At 42.0% G+C, this 14,171-nt stretch overlaps 4 protein-coding genes across 4 annotated transcripts in view; 2 read left to right on the top strand and 2 right to left on the bottom strand.

Annotated features, from left to right (window-relative positions):
• Positions 1-3,222, bottom strand: part of fancm (FA complementation group M) — a 29,147-nt gene extending 25,925 nt beyond the window's left edge. Inside the window, exons 1-4 of the mRNA XM_028396215.1 lie at positions 2,464-3,222; positions 2,199-2,371; positions 1,977-2,054; positions 1,742-1,900 (exon numbers count right to left, since the gene is read on the bottom strand). Coding sequence (XP_028252016.1) covers positions 1,742-1,900; positions 1,977-2,054; positions 2,199-2,371; positions 2,464-3,151 — 1,098 coding nt within the window. The 5' untranslated portion in view covers positions 3,152-3,222. The remainder of the gene's footprint in view (positions 1-1,741; positions 1,901-1,976; positions 2,055-2,198; positions 2,372-2,463) is intronic.
• Positions 3,223-3,452: 230 nt separating this feature from the next.
• iqcc (IQ motif containing C) lies at positions 3,453-5,121 on the top strand. The gene is made up of 5 exons (XM_028396147.1): positions 3,453-3,550; positions 3,736-3,879; positions 3,957-4,251; positions 4,394-4,518; positions 5,037-5,121. The coding sequence occupies exons 1-5, from the start codon at positions 3,509-3,511 to the stop codon at positions 5,070-5,072; spliced, it is 642 nt and encodes a 213-aa protein (XP_028251948.1). The 5' UTR covers positions 3,453-3,508; the 3' UTR covers positions 5,073-5,121.
• Positions 5,122-5,943: 822 nt separating this feature from the next.
• Positions 5,944-11,222, top strand: dcdc2b (doublecortin domain containing 2B). Its single transcript, XM_028396182.1, has 14 exons — positions 5,944-6,048; positions 6,169-6,463; positions 6,544-6,595; positions 7,752-7,822; positions 8,559-8,690; positions 8,771-8,905; positions 8,986-9,025; positions 9,124-9,189; positions 9,263-9,422; positions 9,506-9,615; positions 9,699-9,767; positions 9,922-9,960; positions 10,073-10,144; positions 10,834-11,222. Exons 2-14 carry the CDS (start codon positions 6,180-6,182, stop codon positions 10,903-10,905), a joined length of 1,302 nt encoding a protein of 433 aa, XP_028251983.1. The 5' UTR covers positions 5,944-6,048; positions 6,169-6,179; the 3' UTR covers positions 10,906-11,222.
• Positions 11,223-11,810: 588 nt separating this feature from the next.
• Positions 11,811-14,060, bottom strand: tmem234 (transmembrane protein 234). The gene is made up of 5 exons (XM_028396181.1): positions 13,867-14,060; positions 13,402-13,553; positions 13,240-13,306; positions 12,222-12,314; positions 11,811-11,962 (listed from the first exon to the last, which is right to left on the bottom strand). Exons 1-5 carry the CDS (start codon positions 13,877-13,879, stop codon positions 11,853-11,855), a joined length of 435 nt encoding a protein of 144 aa, XP_028251982.1. The 5' UTR covers positions 13,880-14,060; the 3' UTR covers positions 11,811-11,852.
• Between the last annotated feature and the right edge of the window lie 111 nt (positions 14,061-14,171).

Here is a 14,171-nt window from a genome sequence, read left to right as displayed (position 1 = left end):
CCCTGTCTCAAGCACTACAGTTGACACCAAATCCAAAGAATTTATTTTGCATTAAATGATTGTAGCATTGAATTGATAATTCTATGACAGCTGTAACACACTTGCAAAGCCATGATACATGTGCAGTAGGGTGTTTTTCCCTTTAAGAGCTTGGTTATATGGGAACATGTGTGGATTTTTTCCTTTCTTTTTGCTTTTTTTTTTTTTAGTGTTTTACAAAAGTGTGGTGTACTGTGAAAAACTGTGCAACAACAAGAGCTACTGTGGATTTTCTTTGTTCAATAAAAACGTGCTTGTCTCCTGTCTTTTGAAATCTACTGTGATGAGATCTTACTGGGTTCAGATAGGATAGATGACACACAAGCTCGACACACTTCTGTGAACGATAGTAGACATTTGCTTATTAAGGCATGGAGCGAAATGTTAAATGCCCCACCCAACGCCAGCGTTTATGCAGAGCAGCTGCTCGAGTTTGTTTGAGGAAAAACATTTGAGCTTCAGGACAGCAGAGGCAAAACAAGTGTATCACGCTGTGTTATCTGTGTGTGTACAAAGTGTGGTTACTCCAAAAAACCCCTGAAGGTTTCCCCTCCTTTTTTATGGGATCAAATGCGACAAACCAAAAGGTGTCACACCCTACTTAACACTGAAATGTATAGTATAATCTATCTCAAAAAGGGCTCCGTGGTGCTGAATTACTGGTAACATGACCTCTCAAAAGAGGGACACACCACAGCATATTAGAGTCTAGCTTACTGTACATACAGTGCCTTAGGGACGCTTTTTAATTTTGTTTTACACATCAGGGCTGCCAGTCAACGATAAGCCGCAAACCGCACCATCAGTTTCCATTACACCACAACACAGAGTGTAAGCTTTATGACGGACATCTTGCTTGTACATGGTGGCCTAGATAGGTGTTCGCGCACAGTCCATGAAACGTCAATAAAAAAAACCACAGTCTGGAAGCACAAGAATAGAGGAAGCCGTCACTTGGACAAATCTAATAAAATGAAAGTGTACACAAAATACCTGCATGCATGACTGCTTCATTTTTCTGATTTGCTCACCAACTGTGTAACTCCGAGTGTGTGACTACAGTAATGATCATTTGCTACCTCTATTTGACATCAGAATGGTTACAGTTGCACACACAGACACACACATCTGTGAGGACAAAATTAAAGAACTCTGCCTTTTATTACAAACAATCCCGCTAGTCTCATAAAAAAAAAAAAAACACAACAAGACTAAGACCTAATGAAGCTAAGTCTACACTTTCAAATGCAGGTGTCACATTCCAGCTGTCCAACTGACACAAATGAAGTGCAGCTGCACATTTACAGTACAGTACCCGCAGACATGAGAAAGAAGGTAGGGTCCGTTAATAATCCAGAACCGGGACTAAAGGCTAGACCCCCACATGCGACAGGATGTTGCTTTCAAGACAAATCCGTCAATTTAAGATTAACTGACCCAGAAAGAACCACACACAGCCGGGAGAAAGACATGTGATGCTGAGAGGCGCCACAGCAGAGCCAAGGGTGGCCACAAGATGGCAGCAAAGCACCGGAAAAATAGTTCCAACTAAATGATGGAACTAAGATGAGACTTTTTTTTGTATAGCTGCATTATCCTAAATCAGAAGTATGAAGGTATGTTACTATTTATTTTTTTTAATTGTTTTAGTATTTAAACTGTAAAAATGGGGTATGTAAACAGAATCATAAGAGGTGCCTACCTGCAGGTAGCGTGTCTGGTAAGCTGAAAGGGCCTCGCCTAGAGGAACCACCACCTTCTCCACACTGCGCTGGTGAGAATGAGCCTGGATGTCTGGGCTCTCCTCTGAACGCAGCTCAACGTGGGAGATGAGCAAATTAGAAATGACAGACTGCACTGACTGCAGAGAGATTGGAAAATAATTAGTTTTTTTTTAGGTCACAGACGTTTTTCAGACCTATATGTATCAGGCTCACCTTAGTATCTCCACCTGGAGTTGCACTGAGGGCCAGAATGCGGAACTGTTGTGTCTGACTGCCGAGCTGTCTGATCACCTATGTTAGGAACAACAAGTGTTAGTCTTCCTCTTGCCATCAGAGCAGTGTTATGTGATTAATTCCTTTGATTTTTTTTGCTTCACTCAGGCACAAATTAAAGTGATTTTCAACCTGTTGACAGTCTGTGAAACGTTTCTGCACCTGACAGTAGGCATGGTTGCCCAGTGCCTTGTGAGCTTCATCGATCACCACACACTTGACCTGCTGAGCCGGGCAGGTGTCTCTGGACAGATCGTTCACCATGACCTGAGGTGTGAGGAAGAAGACACGTTTGGACCTCCATACCTCTTGCCTCTGCTTTGCTGCTGTGCTACCTGTAAATGGGTGGTTCAGGCTTGTTATTGATTGCTGAAAATAAGTAATTAAAAATGAGTGTTTTGTTATATTATCAAGGCTTTTTGTTTACCTGTCAGCTCTGCCATGTGTGCCTGTGGGATCCCCATCACTTTATAACAGGCCTCAATCTGCTGGGCCACTAGAGGTTTGGTGGGAGCCATGAACACAATCTTCCCTGATGGATACCAGCGGTAGAAGTTGTACATCACAACAGAAGCTATAAAGGTTTTCCCCAAACCAGTGGGAAGACACACCAGTGTGTTCTGAAACAAGGCAGCCTCTGATATCTTCAGCTGGTACTCCCTTATAGGGTAATTGGTGGGGTAGATCCATACCTTAGCTGAAGAGCTATCAAAGCCTGGGAAGTCTGGATATGACCGCCCACCTGATGGGACAAGACATGGCCAAACATCACCTGCTCTCACTGTGTTGTCATCTTCAAAGTTATCTATCTGAAGGCTCTTTTCAGCTTCATAAACAGCGACCATCATCAGGTCATCGTCGTCGTAGTCATTTTCAGGTGTGGGCTCCTCTGTCCCCTCTGGTTTCTCAGTACCATGTGTGGACCCTTGACCAAACTCTGTCCATAGAGGATTTCGAGCAGGAAGTGCTGTAGCTACCTGAGCAGAGCCTTTTGGGGTTGTTGTGCGCCGTCCAGCGGCTTTGTTGCTGCATTTCTTGGGTTGAACATCCTTATTTTGGGAAACGGAGGCACCCCAAGTCTGGAACAAAGTCCTCTGATTTGAACCGCAGTTCATTTTCTCTTGTCGTAGCGACAAACTTTATGAAAAGAGCCATGTGTCGTGTAGCAACATTGCAGACTGTTCCTCAACACAAACACAGAATCACTTCCGCCCGGGAGTTTTTCAAAATATAACCCTGCATTAACTCCAAAAACGGTTTAATTTACTTGAATGCGTTTAAATATGCTGTTACACGTTACAAAATGTCATATATTTGTGTTGTATTACACTGAAAACTCAAAAAAGTATGTACAATGTACAATTTCGCGAATATATACTCTTATTTTGTTTGTTTGACCCCGGAAGTAAATCAAAAGTTCGAAGTAAATCCCGCTCGCCTCTCTGCGCTGTCGCTGTCATGTTACCATAGCAATGGACAGAGACAAATGGGAGAAGACAATTACACAGTTTCAGGTAATACATAGACAATCAACACTTTGTGTCTTTATACCTACAATAATGTGCTGCGTGTTGTTTTAAGCTAAAAGGCTAACAGGTTGTTTAGCTTGTTTGCTAAAAAAGCTAATAATCTTGCTTAGAGTTAGCATAGACTTAGCTACCCGATACTGTTACTATAGTAACTCGCTTCTCTTCTCTAGGCATGCATACGCGGATACTTAGTGAGGAAAGAGGTCCGCAGTGCACAAGAAGACTTCGAAAAGATTGTGAAAGAGATTGATGGGGGGTTGACCCAGTTAAAGTGGACGGGGACGGTCATCTCTTTCCCCCACTTCACTGACGCTGTAAGTTTACATCCGCCGCCATGATGACAGTGTGTCTTAATCGACTTTTAACTATACCTTTCTCATGTCCCTGATAGGGCGGACCATATGTACTATCCTGCACCTCTGCTAGCAAGCCCTCAGACGCAGGAGCATGTGTCAGTGCCAGATCCCAGAGCCCTGCGCCCTTACCAGAGGAGAGAGATCACTGTGTCCTGCTGGAGAAGACAGAGGCAGAGAGAGACGAGGCACATGTCTGTTTACCCAGTAGCTCCGAGGAGCAGGGACAGAGGACTGTGGAGAATAAAGATGGAGAGGTGATGGAGAGCCTCGAGAGGTCCTCCATCTGGAGCAGTTTGGAGTTAGACATGAATTACGACCCCTCATACAAAGGTAACATGAACCAGAAGCTTATTTTTGATGTGGCAGTATCATATATGACTGTCAGTCCTCATTTACTGCACAGAGGTTTTGTCTAAGCATGTTGAAACCTAGGAGATGAGGGCACTTCTTAAATTTGTAATCCCTCCGTCAGGACCTCCTCAGCAGCACTGCTTGGCTCAGGAGGTGCCCCGTACCCCAGAGGCCCTTCGTCTCCATAGAAACACCCTCACCATGGAGCTCGTCTGGCTCCAGCAAGCCATTGACAGCAGGAAAAAGGTAATACAGGGGTAAAAATATAGTGCTTCCTTGCATTTATTCAGCAGTGACAACCTCCTGCTGGAATAAAACGGTTTCTGCTGCAAGACAAAATTTATTATGACTCAACATTTGAGGCTTTTCAGTATCCAGATTCCAGAGAAAGTATCTGACGTGTCACAATCCACTGAACCCACTTTTGTGTTTGTTGTAAGAAAAAGAAATCATGACATTATATTGGCTAGATTGTATTGTAAATAATGCTATAAGGCATTATAATGCATGTAATATATTCATATGTTAGATAAAAAAAATGTAAATATTCATAGGTCTCCCTGTAGACCCTGGAGTTGGATTTACAAAGGAATCCTCAATTAACAAGAAAGAAGGATAAAATAAGGATTTCTTGAATGTAGCATCTTGTATTAATGCCCTGTGTAGCACTGAGAATGTTCTAACCCAAACATTTGATTTAGCTTTGCAACAAAAAAATGCTCTTTCAATATTTTTTTTTGTCTTTCTCTTCTCCTTCTCTGCAGTACTTGTCTCTGAAGGACAGACTGAGTGTATCCTGATGATTCACATCCTGACATGTAGTATGAACCGGTCCTGCTCAGTCAGCTGATTTTCCAGAATTTTATACAGAACTTTATTTATTATGTCTTTGGTGGATTATATGAAGTTAAGAAACAAGTAAATTATATGTTTTTGTTTAAAAAAAAAAAAGGAAATAAACTCTATTTTTCTACATCGTTTGTTTACTTGCTGGTTGCTCTTATGTCGTTAATTGGGTTAGGTTAAGGTGCAGGAAGTGAGTGGAAGCCTCAAACAATTCTGTGCTCGAATTTCCTTTTTAAAACAAACAATGGATGATCTGTCACTCATCACATGAGAAGTTCATCTTACAAATATTCACAACAGTGTCCCATTAAGCTGCTGTTGTCTGAGTAGCTCACCTGGTTGAGCGAGTGACCCATAAACCGGGGATGCCGTCCCTGCAGCAGCAGAGCAGATTCCAGTCTGTATGTCATCCCTTGTCCGTTTCCACCTATCTCTGGCAAATAAATGAAAGCTTGAAAGCTTTAAATTAACAAAACTGCTAAATTGATATCATTTAAGAGCACCTACAAAAAGAAGAGATTTGTGTTGTTTTTAGCAACAACTCCACCACCACCTGTTTCATGCTATTTACATGATGTATTTTTTTTTGTAAAATACAAATGGTTGTAGAGGTTATCTTATTGATTCAGCTAACAACACACAGACCCACCCATTCTCCCCTCCTCTTCTGTCTCTCTCTCTCTCTTTTGTTGTGGTTTCTGCCGATGGTTTGGCCCACAAAGCCAGTCATTGCTGGCCACGCTGCCATAGCAACCAGGAAATACTCACCACCGTCAGTGGAGTAGTGTCCGTGTAAGTGTGTGTGTGTGTGTGTGTGGAGAAGAGCAGAACGTGGTGAGTGGGAGTCCAGACACAGACCACAACAACAGAAGGGATTGATTTTGCACCTTTGGCTTTTTTTTCACAGCTTCATTTTCCTCCAGGCTTGTTGTGAGTTTTTCTTAAAATAATCACCTAAAGGTTGTGTGTGTGTGTGTTTGGTCTATATAATTCTAAGTATACAGACTATCTGTTGGGAAAGAATTTAGTGGTGTGTGTGTGTGTGATCAGCTGGCTCCGAGATGGCTGCCAGCACTCTGGCTACAGCTCACCTGCCTCCAGTGAAGAGCGTGGTGGTGTATAGGAATGGAGACCCCTTCCACAACGGACGGAGGTTCGTGGTCAACCAGCGACAAGTGGCCACCATGGAGGCCTTTCTGAACGAGGTGACCCAGAGCATCGGCGCTCCTCTTGCCATAAGGAACTTATACACCCCCAGACAGGGCCACAAGGTCGCAGACCTCCAGGATCTACAAACAGGAGCCCAGTATGTTGCTGCTGGCTTTGAGAGATTCAAAAAACTGGAGTGAGTATCAATGAATTTGACTTTGATCATGTGTGATATATAGTTAGACCAATGTTTATTGAACTATTTTGTACGCACAGTTACCTGAACGCAGGGACAAAGAAGCAGTCTGCAACCCGTGAAGAAGCACAGGTAGGCTTTTATTTTGTAATGTCTTTTAAAGGCAACACAATCTATCACTCATTAATTTAAGTGTAACTAGAAGGAATGCACCTCCACTGTGTTTATACTGACTCAACAAGATCTTCCATTACCAAGACAGGCTTACATTGTTGTCTTAACATTAGATGTGTGTGTGTGTGTGTGTGTGCATGGGTCACCCTTTTGAGCTACTGATCTCTCCGGTTGTCATGTAAATGACCAGAAATAATGAACTGGTCCACATTTTAAAGGCTCTCATGTGACATTAGCTTCAGTCGGTAATTACAACTGCATATTGTCACAGGTCAAATTTGGTATTTAATCTGATAGGCTGATCTGATAGTATGGTGATGATGATGCTCCCTTTAACATTCACACTCATAAGTACACACACAGAGCCACTCATGCTGACAAGCACTTGCTTTGTATTCTGACCAGCTGGCAGCAATGAGCGCTTCAGAGTGTGCTCACCATCAGGGTTACTTTTCTTTAAAAAAAAAAAAAAAAATACAAGAGTGGTGGAGAGTGATTGTGTGTGTGCCTTGGGTCTTTGCCATTTGGAAAACAGATTTTAAAGTCTTACATGCCTGTGTTGTGGTTGCTGTGGAGCAATGCAGGAAGTGTGTGTGTGTGTGTGTGTGTGTGTGTTACTTATGCTTCCACACAGTGTGATCTGTGAGCTGTGTGCGTGTCCGGGCAGGCCTAATGTACAAACACACACACACACAATCAAATCAAATGTTGGCCACTTCAAGGGAAAAACAATAAGAGGAGATTATCAATGCCTGCTTTGTTCCGACCAGACACAGGTATTGGCTCCAGATTCCGTTGACAGAGGACTGAGAGCTTTGAGTGGAGCCTTCACATCAGACACGGTGTGTGAATGAGCCATCTGAGGAGTCTGAGGAGTGATGTTAGTTTCCATGGCGCCAGCACTCGAGCTGACACGAGCGGAATAGTTATTCAGTCATTACGCATATGAGATAAGTGATTGTTGCTGTGATGGACGTGCAGGGTCATTTATGAGCACAGTACGCTCGACATCAATCTGATGAGAGAATTTTTAATATGGATGAGAAAAATGACATCACTGTGATGTTCTACAGTACCATGCATCTGATTTCCTGATCCCACCCCTTTCCTGCAGGCTAAATTAATCCAGAGGCCCAGTGTTTCAGCCAAATGGAGGAAGTTTATACCTGTGCCTTGCATTATACAGTGAGTTGGACTAATCACACACATTAGAATTATGTTTTATATATAATGAAACCTCTGATGAGATGTCCATCCATCCATCCATCCATCCATTTTTCAGTCAGCTGTCATGACATATCTACATGGTTCACTTGTTAAACTCATTAATTTTATGTTGAAAATCCCTTCTTATTTTAAATGATGTCATGATGTTGGCCTCCTCTTACAGTCTTGGATTAGGCCTGTGTACCACCAGGTGTATTTGTGAACACCCCCTTGATATACAGTGCTGCTTGAAAGTTTGTGAACCTTAAAAAGTATGTCATCTGTGACCTCCTTGTGCAGCGATCACCACAAATATCGTAGGTTTCTATTGCTGCTGATCCACAGTGGATTGGAAGAATTTTTGCCCAGTTCTTCAGTACAGAACAGCTACAATCTGAGATGTTGGAGGTTTTCAGGAGCTTCCACATCATTTCAGTTTGACTTGTAAAATGTAATGTTATAATAAATGTGTGCTAAATGTTGCCATATTTTTGCATTAGGCCTGTGTAGCAGCAGTGATACCTGCAAACATCCTGGCACAAGAGAATAGTTATCCAGTTAGCATGTGCAGAGTAAGCAATGATGAGTAATTCATTGACAGAGCATCAAAACAAATATTATGGGCTGTGTTATGAAGCATTATTCTAGTATGTTATGAAGTATTGTTTAAGTGTCTTTTAACAATGCTAATCTCTCCTTCCGTGTATCTGCTCAGTGTTTTCCGTAACGGAGACCTCCTGTGCCCACCATTCCGCTTCATCATTCCTCGCAGCATGAAGCAAGACCTGGAGCAGATCCTGAGTCTGGTCTCAGCGAAGGTCAGCCTACGGACCGGGGCGGTGCGCAGGTCAGTGGCACACACACACACACACACACACACACACACACACACACACACACATCTAGTAAATATCTGTGCCTTTTCAGACTCTGTTCTTTGGAGGGAGCGGCTGTGTCCTCAGCTGGGGAGCTGGAGACTGGCCACTGCTATGTTGCCGTGGGAACGGAGAGGTTCAAGAAACTTCCTTATGTAGAGCTGCTAGTTTCTAAAGCTGCAGAGAGGTAATTGTTATGCAGGGGTGTTAATGCATCTAAGGGCTGCCATGAGATGAAATAATGATAATATTTTGTATATTTTGTAGATATTACCCTGGAAAGAGGAGGCTGTTGAGGAGAGATGAGGTGAATATTTGTCAGTGGTGCCTGCAGCAGGGCAGGTCTAATGGACAGCTGTCAGAAGAGCACAAAAGCAAGAACACCTTCTTTGTTTTTCCTCTTAGAACAGGAAAGCAGGAAGCGGCCCTGAAGACCAGTACAGTGACTCAGCTCTCCTCAACTCCCCAGAGGTAAAAAAAATACACTGGCATGTATCCACACTGCTGTTTGCTTTGTCTATATGCAACACACTGTGAATTACAGTCAGACGTTCGGAGGGTGAAGTCGACTGGAGATGAAGCCGCGGCCCCACAGGCATCCCAGCAGAGAGGCAGGAGGGAAGGAGCGGAGGAGAGCTCTGGGTTCTTTGCCAGACCCGCCAGGATCCGCATAAACCGGAGAGCACCACTCAGCAATGGATCTGGTTAGGACTCCACACTAAAATCTGTGTCTTTACAGTGAGGTTTATGTGTTGTTATAAGAGCCTTAACTTCTCTTGATGTCCAGTTCAGCCCAGCGTGTTTCACAGAGCGCCACGGAGAAGAAGGGAGGAGGTCCGAGGAGCCGAGGAGGTGCAGGAGGATGAAGGCACGATCACAGAGCTTCCTGTGGATCAGGTGAGCTTCACAGCTTTCTCACATTCTAATGCATACTGATTATTTGACACACGTGGTGAATATGTCCTGTAACTACATATCAGAGAGTTGCAGAAACAGTGGATGATGAGGACGTTAATAACACAGAGGAGGCTCTGCACAGCACACAGCAGGTGGGTATGTTTTGTTTTTCAGAGCCACTATTCACCTGCAGCTTTTGTAACAAACAAAAAAAAGGGATATTTATTTATCTGCCTTAATAACACATGATTCAGGTTCACCTTACCTCTTCCTTTGCTTTTTTTTTTTTTTTTGGTTCTATAAAAGGCACTGTCATCTGACCAGGAGCAGGAGTCTAACACTAAAGTACAGTACACACACACACACACACACACACACACACACACATTAAATAAGCAGAGAGTTGGTTTATATAGACAAAAAAACACAGTCAACAATCCGAGTGGTTTCGTTACAGAAGGAGGCTGAGCTGATGAAGACGTCAAGGCCTTCATCAACCAGCTCACAGGGAAAGCATGGAGAGGAAGAGGTCAGTTTATCCACCTCACATCCTGAAACACCACAGGTTATTATAGGTTATATATGCGATTATTTGTGTTTTTCCCTTGGCAGGCTTTAAAAGTTAGCTTTAACCTCTTAAGGACTTGCAATAGATACAGAATACTGATATCAGATACAGCTCCTCACCAGGTTTGGATTCTCTCCACTGGCTTCCAATACATGCAAGAATGGATACCATAATATAATACACATTATAACAATTAGACATCCACTACCGTCCAAAGGTTTGGGGTCACTTTGGGGAAATGTTAAAAATGTTTTTTTTTTTTTCAATGACAATAACATTAAAGTAATCAGACACACAGACATCATACTATTCTAGTTAGAAAAGGCTGATTTTAATGGAATATATACAAAGGTATACAGAGGCCCTTTTCCAGCAGCCATCACTCCTGAGTTCTAATGATACATTGTGTTAGCTAATCGTGTTAAAAAGGCTCATTGATGATTAGAAAACTCCTGTGAAATGATGTTAGCACAGCTGAACTGTTGATCAGAGAAGCTGTAGATCTGGCCTGTTGACCCCAAACGTTTGAACGGTAGTGTATATATTGTTTTTATTTTATATTTTAAACTTCTGTGGTGGTTTATCTGTAAATGTAAGTTAGTATTGAGCTGTAACCTGACACTGATGTGATATTTTACTTCCTGTGACAGGAGAGCGGCGAGGACGCCCCGTCAGTCAGAGCGGAACAGAACCACCCTCAGGAGGAGCTTGCAGCGTCGTAACCAACCACTGTTACTACAGGGCGCCTGAATGAATGTTTAATTACATTGTTAGTGCTTTGGTGATGAGCCAAGGAAACAACATTAACTCCTGTTTTGTTTTAGAAAATAAGAACAAACGCTTTAAGAGATGCTCACAGTATCATCAATGCTGGTAAAAATACATCTTAGCCAAAAGAACGACTGTTCACAGCTGTTTGAATGTTCAATGCTGCGATTTATTCCATACATGTACATATAAAAAAGCACATATTAGAGATATTTGTGGTGAAGAACAGGTGAATGTATTCACAACGTATCAGCAACAACGCAGGAATAGAAAACAGCACTCATCCATACAGTGTCTTGTATCAACGAAATACTGTGACAGTAAAAACATATATTACTACACGTGTGTGTTCTTTTTCAGACATTTCACACATATATCTTCAGTAATTTATCACATTTACAAGGCAGCAGAAAAAAAGAAGCAGAGGGAGAAGAGAAACTTAAGTAGCAAAACATCCTCATGGTAAACAATCAGTCCCCCGAACACATGCTACAGCAGACAGGAGGCTGCTCCCATAAACTGTCCCTGTTAAAGCCGAAGGTGACGTCTAATTGGTCCATTTCAAACCCCTGCCTTATTTGTGTGTGGCTTCTATAGCATCTATGCAGATGCGAGTCTCATTGTGAGGCAGCGGAGCGCTTAAAAGTAAAAGTTAACAACCACCGATTTCTATGGGAGCACCATAAATCCAGTCTGCCTCAGGGGTGAACCCTGCATGAACCCTCCCCCTCAGCTCGGGCTTATAAGAGTTTCTGGACGGGTCTTTTGAAGCTCAGGCAGGGTTCATTTAGGCGCAACTCTCCCACCAGAGCCGCTGCCTGAATCTAAATCTTCCCCTTCGAGTCTTCTGCTTCGGCCCCTTTCCCAGCTAAGGAATCACATGAAAGGTAAGGGATCTCCATTAGTGCACAGGGTGAGTCATATTCGGCTTCACGGCGTCTTTGTCTTCAATGGAGCTTATCACGCACAGAGTGATGCCAGCCATGGTGAGGAACATTCCCACAACAGCCTCTGTAGAGAGTGTGTGTGGGAGGACACGAAAGAAAAACAAAACATGTCAACATAAGCAGTGAAAAGAAGAAGAGAAAGGCTCAGGAGGGAATTAGATGCTCACTGCTTCCCAAATCTCTAAATGCTTTCTATAAGCCTGGTGTTTGATGGCAGCATCCACCGTAGTCCTGGGATATTGTCCTTATATGAATCAATATGACTGAATATCAGTGAGTGAGTATAAAAACAACACAAAACATGGAAACATATTGTGACTCACGTTTGCCTCCAAACTCTTCACCCAGTAACCTGCCAGTCAGCAGAGTGCAGAGGAAGGTGAGGGAGTTGGCCACTGGAACAGCGAGGGACAGCTCTGGAAGAGAGGGAAGACCCTGATTGGTTGTTGTGTTCACAGACTAATGTTAAGGCTAAGTTGGGGAGAAATGTGATCTAAGATAATCATAGTGCAACAAGTAGCTGTAAGGTTCAGTATGTTCATTCACTTCGCAGCGGGGCAAAATAAAATCAGAGGGCTGAATCTGAGAGATTATATAGTTGAAGAGGCACGCCTCATATTTATTAACAATGGTTTGCTACTCCAACAGAAGACAAGAGGGCTAAAATGTTTACCATCGCTTGGCAACAGCATCAGGCTCTTCGTAGAATCATCTCTCTCACCTTCTACTGTGAGTGCTGCACAATGAAACTCTTAATTATGGTTTAATAGATCTTATTTGGTCCATCACTTATCTAATCTAATCTAATTTTATTTAATTTGTGTTTTTTTTTAATTTTTATTTATTTATTTTTTTTATTTTATTTTTTTATTGTATTTAGGGGTACATATTAAGTACAACTGATTGATGTGCCAGTCAATCCATTATAAAAAAAATATATATATTTTATTATTTAATTTATTATTATTATTTAAAAATATTAGTGTTTTAAATATCTTAACTTTAAACTTTAACTTTAAATAAAAGGAAGAAAGGAATATTCCATTTTTATACACACAAACACTATTTTTCTGTGTAATAATATATTTCAAAAGGTGAATTTACAGCTACAGTGTTTTACTCATTTAAAACCTGTTTACCAGACAGTACTAAGGCTACCTTCACCGCTAAAAATCCATTCTGAAACCTGTGTGGCTGCTCAGTTATAATTAGTGTTATTAGCTGCAGCTGAGCTCCCCTTGCTGTACCAGCTGTGACAGGTTTCACTGATTGAAGCTCTGGATTTCACAGAGTACATTTAGCCACAATCAGACTGTGTAAAGAAAATCCAAAGTGTCTAACCTGTGGTTGAAAGTGTGTAGTAGTACACCAAAGAGCCACTCTGGTTCAGGAGGAATGGGACCAGATACTGAACACGGGGCAGAAGATGTATTTAAATATATATTACTTAAACTTAAACATGCAAAACACAGGCTCAAATATTCTGTAAATAAATAAATATACCTTCAGATTCAGGAAGAGAAACTTGACCTCAGCCAGCAGCTGAGAGACTCTGTTGGTCTTTGTCACATTTTCTATCCCCTCTGTGCCTCTTTTTAGGAAAGGGTTAGTGCAGCCCCACAGCACCGACACCAGCAGAAGACTCAGCACCTCCGCTGCAACACATCAGACACACACACATGTGTGTGGTATACAAATCACCCTCCGATAAAAGCGTGACAGACACACGAATAATGTGTTTACAGTAGCATTGGCATGTAACGTTTGTAAGCTAGCTTACTTCCTTAGCATGGACGATAAGATGTTAGCTAGCCTATGCCATAATTATTATTATTATTATTATTAACGCGTAATAGTAACCGAGAACTTGCATATGCATGCATCTTCAAACTAAATGTACAAAGCAAACTTTGAATCTTTGGCAAACAGCATCATTTTTCAGGATAAATTAGCTTGTTAGCTTCTTACCCACGGTGACCATCGTAATGTAAATAGATAAGTCGCATTCAAGACTGTTCTTCGGACATTCGTAAACATTTGTTAAACGACGAGGTCGAGGAATAATTTCAAAAATATTCAGTACATTTTGCCTATAACTTAAAATAATAAAAACATATATGTGTGTGTGTGTGTGTAACAGTCCCGAGCTATGAACTGACGACGGTCTGCTTGAGGAAATGTAATATTTTACAACGAATTGCCTTCTTGAATGCAGCCTTGGAGGATTTTTTTTTTAAATGTTGCGTAACCAAAAGCTACCAGCAGAGGGAGCA

This window comes from Parambassis ranga, chromosome 22, assembly GCF_900634625.1.
Source record: "Parambassis ranga chromosome 22, fParRan2.1, whole genome shotgun sequence".
In the NCBI taxonomy this organism is placed as follows: Eukaryota; Metazoa; Chordata; class Actinopteri; family Ambassidae; genus Parambassis; species Parambassis ranga.
The sequence above is the reverse complement of the archived record's forward strand: the minus strand, read 5'-3'. Positions and strand labels throughout refer to the sequence as shown.

Bases quoted from the DNA above. Each gene is read 5' to 3' on its own strand.
- iqcc (XM_028396147.1), top strand. From the start codon at position 3,509: ATGGACAGAGACAAATGGGAGAAGACAATTACACAGTTTCAG. The intron at 3,880-3,956 runs GTAAGTTTACAT...TGTCCCTGATAG, and splicing joins TCCCCCACTTCACTGACGCT to GGCGGACCATATGTACTATC. The intron at 4,252-4,393 runs GTAACATGAACC...TCCCTCCGTCAG, and splicing joins TTACGACCCCTCATACAAAG to GACCTCCTCAGCAGCACTGC.
- dcdc2b (XM_028396182.1), top strand. From the start codon at position 6,180: ATGGCTGCCAGCACTCTGGCTACAGCTCACCTGCCTCCAGTGAAGAGC. The intron at 6,596-7,751 runs GTAGGCTTTTAT...CCTTTCCTGCAG, and splicing joins CAACCCGTGAAGAAGCACAG to GCTAAATTAATCCAGAGGCC. The intron at 9,768-9,921 runs GTGGGTATGTTT...GTTCTATAAAAG, and splicing joins CTCTGCACAGCACACAGCAG to GCACTGTCATCTGACCAGGA.
- tmem234 (XM_028396181.1), bottom strand. The intron at 12,315-13,239 runs GTTAGACACTTT...CCTCTCTTCCAG, and splicing joins CTACACACTTTCAACCACAG to AGCTGTCCCTCGCTGTTCCA. The intron at 11,963-12,221 runs GTGAGTCACAAT...CACTCTCTACAG, and splicing joins TGAAGAGTTTGGAGGCAAAC to AGGCTGTTGTGGGAATGTTC.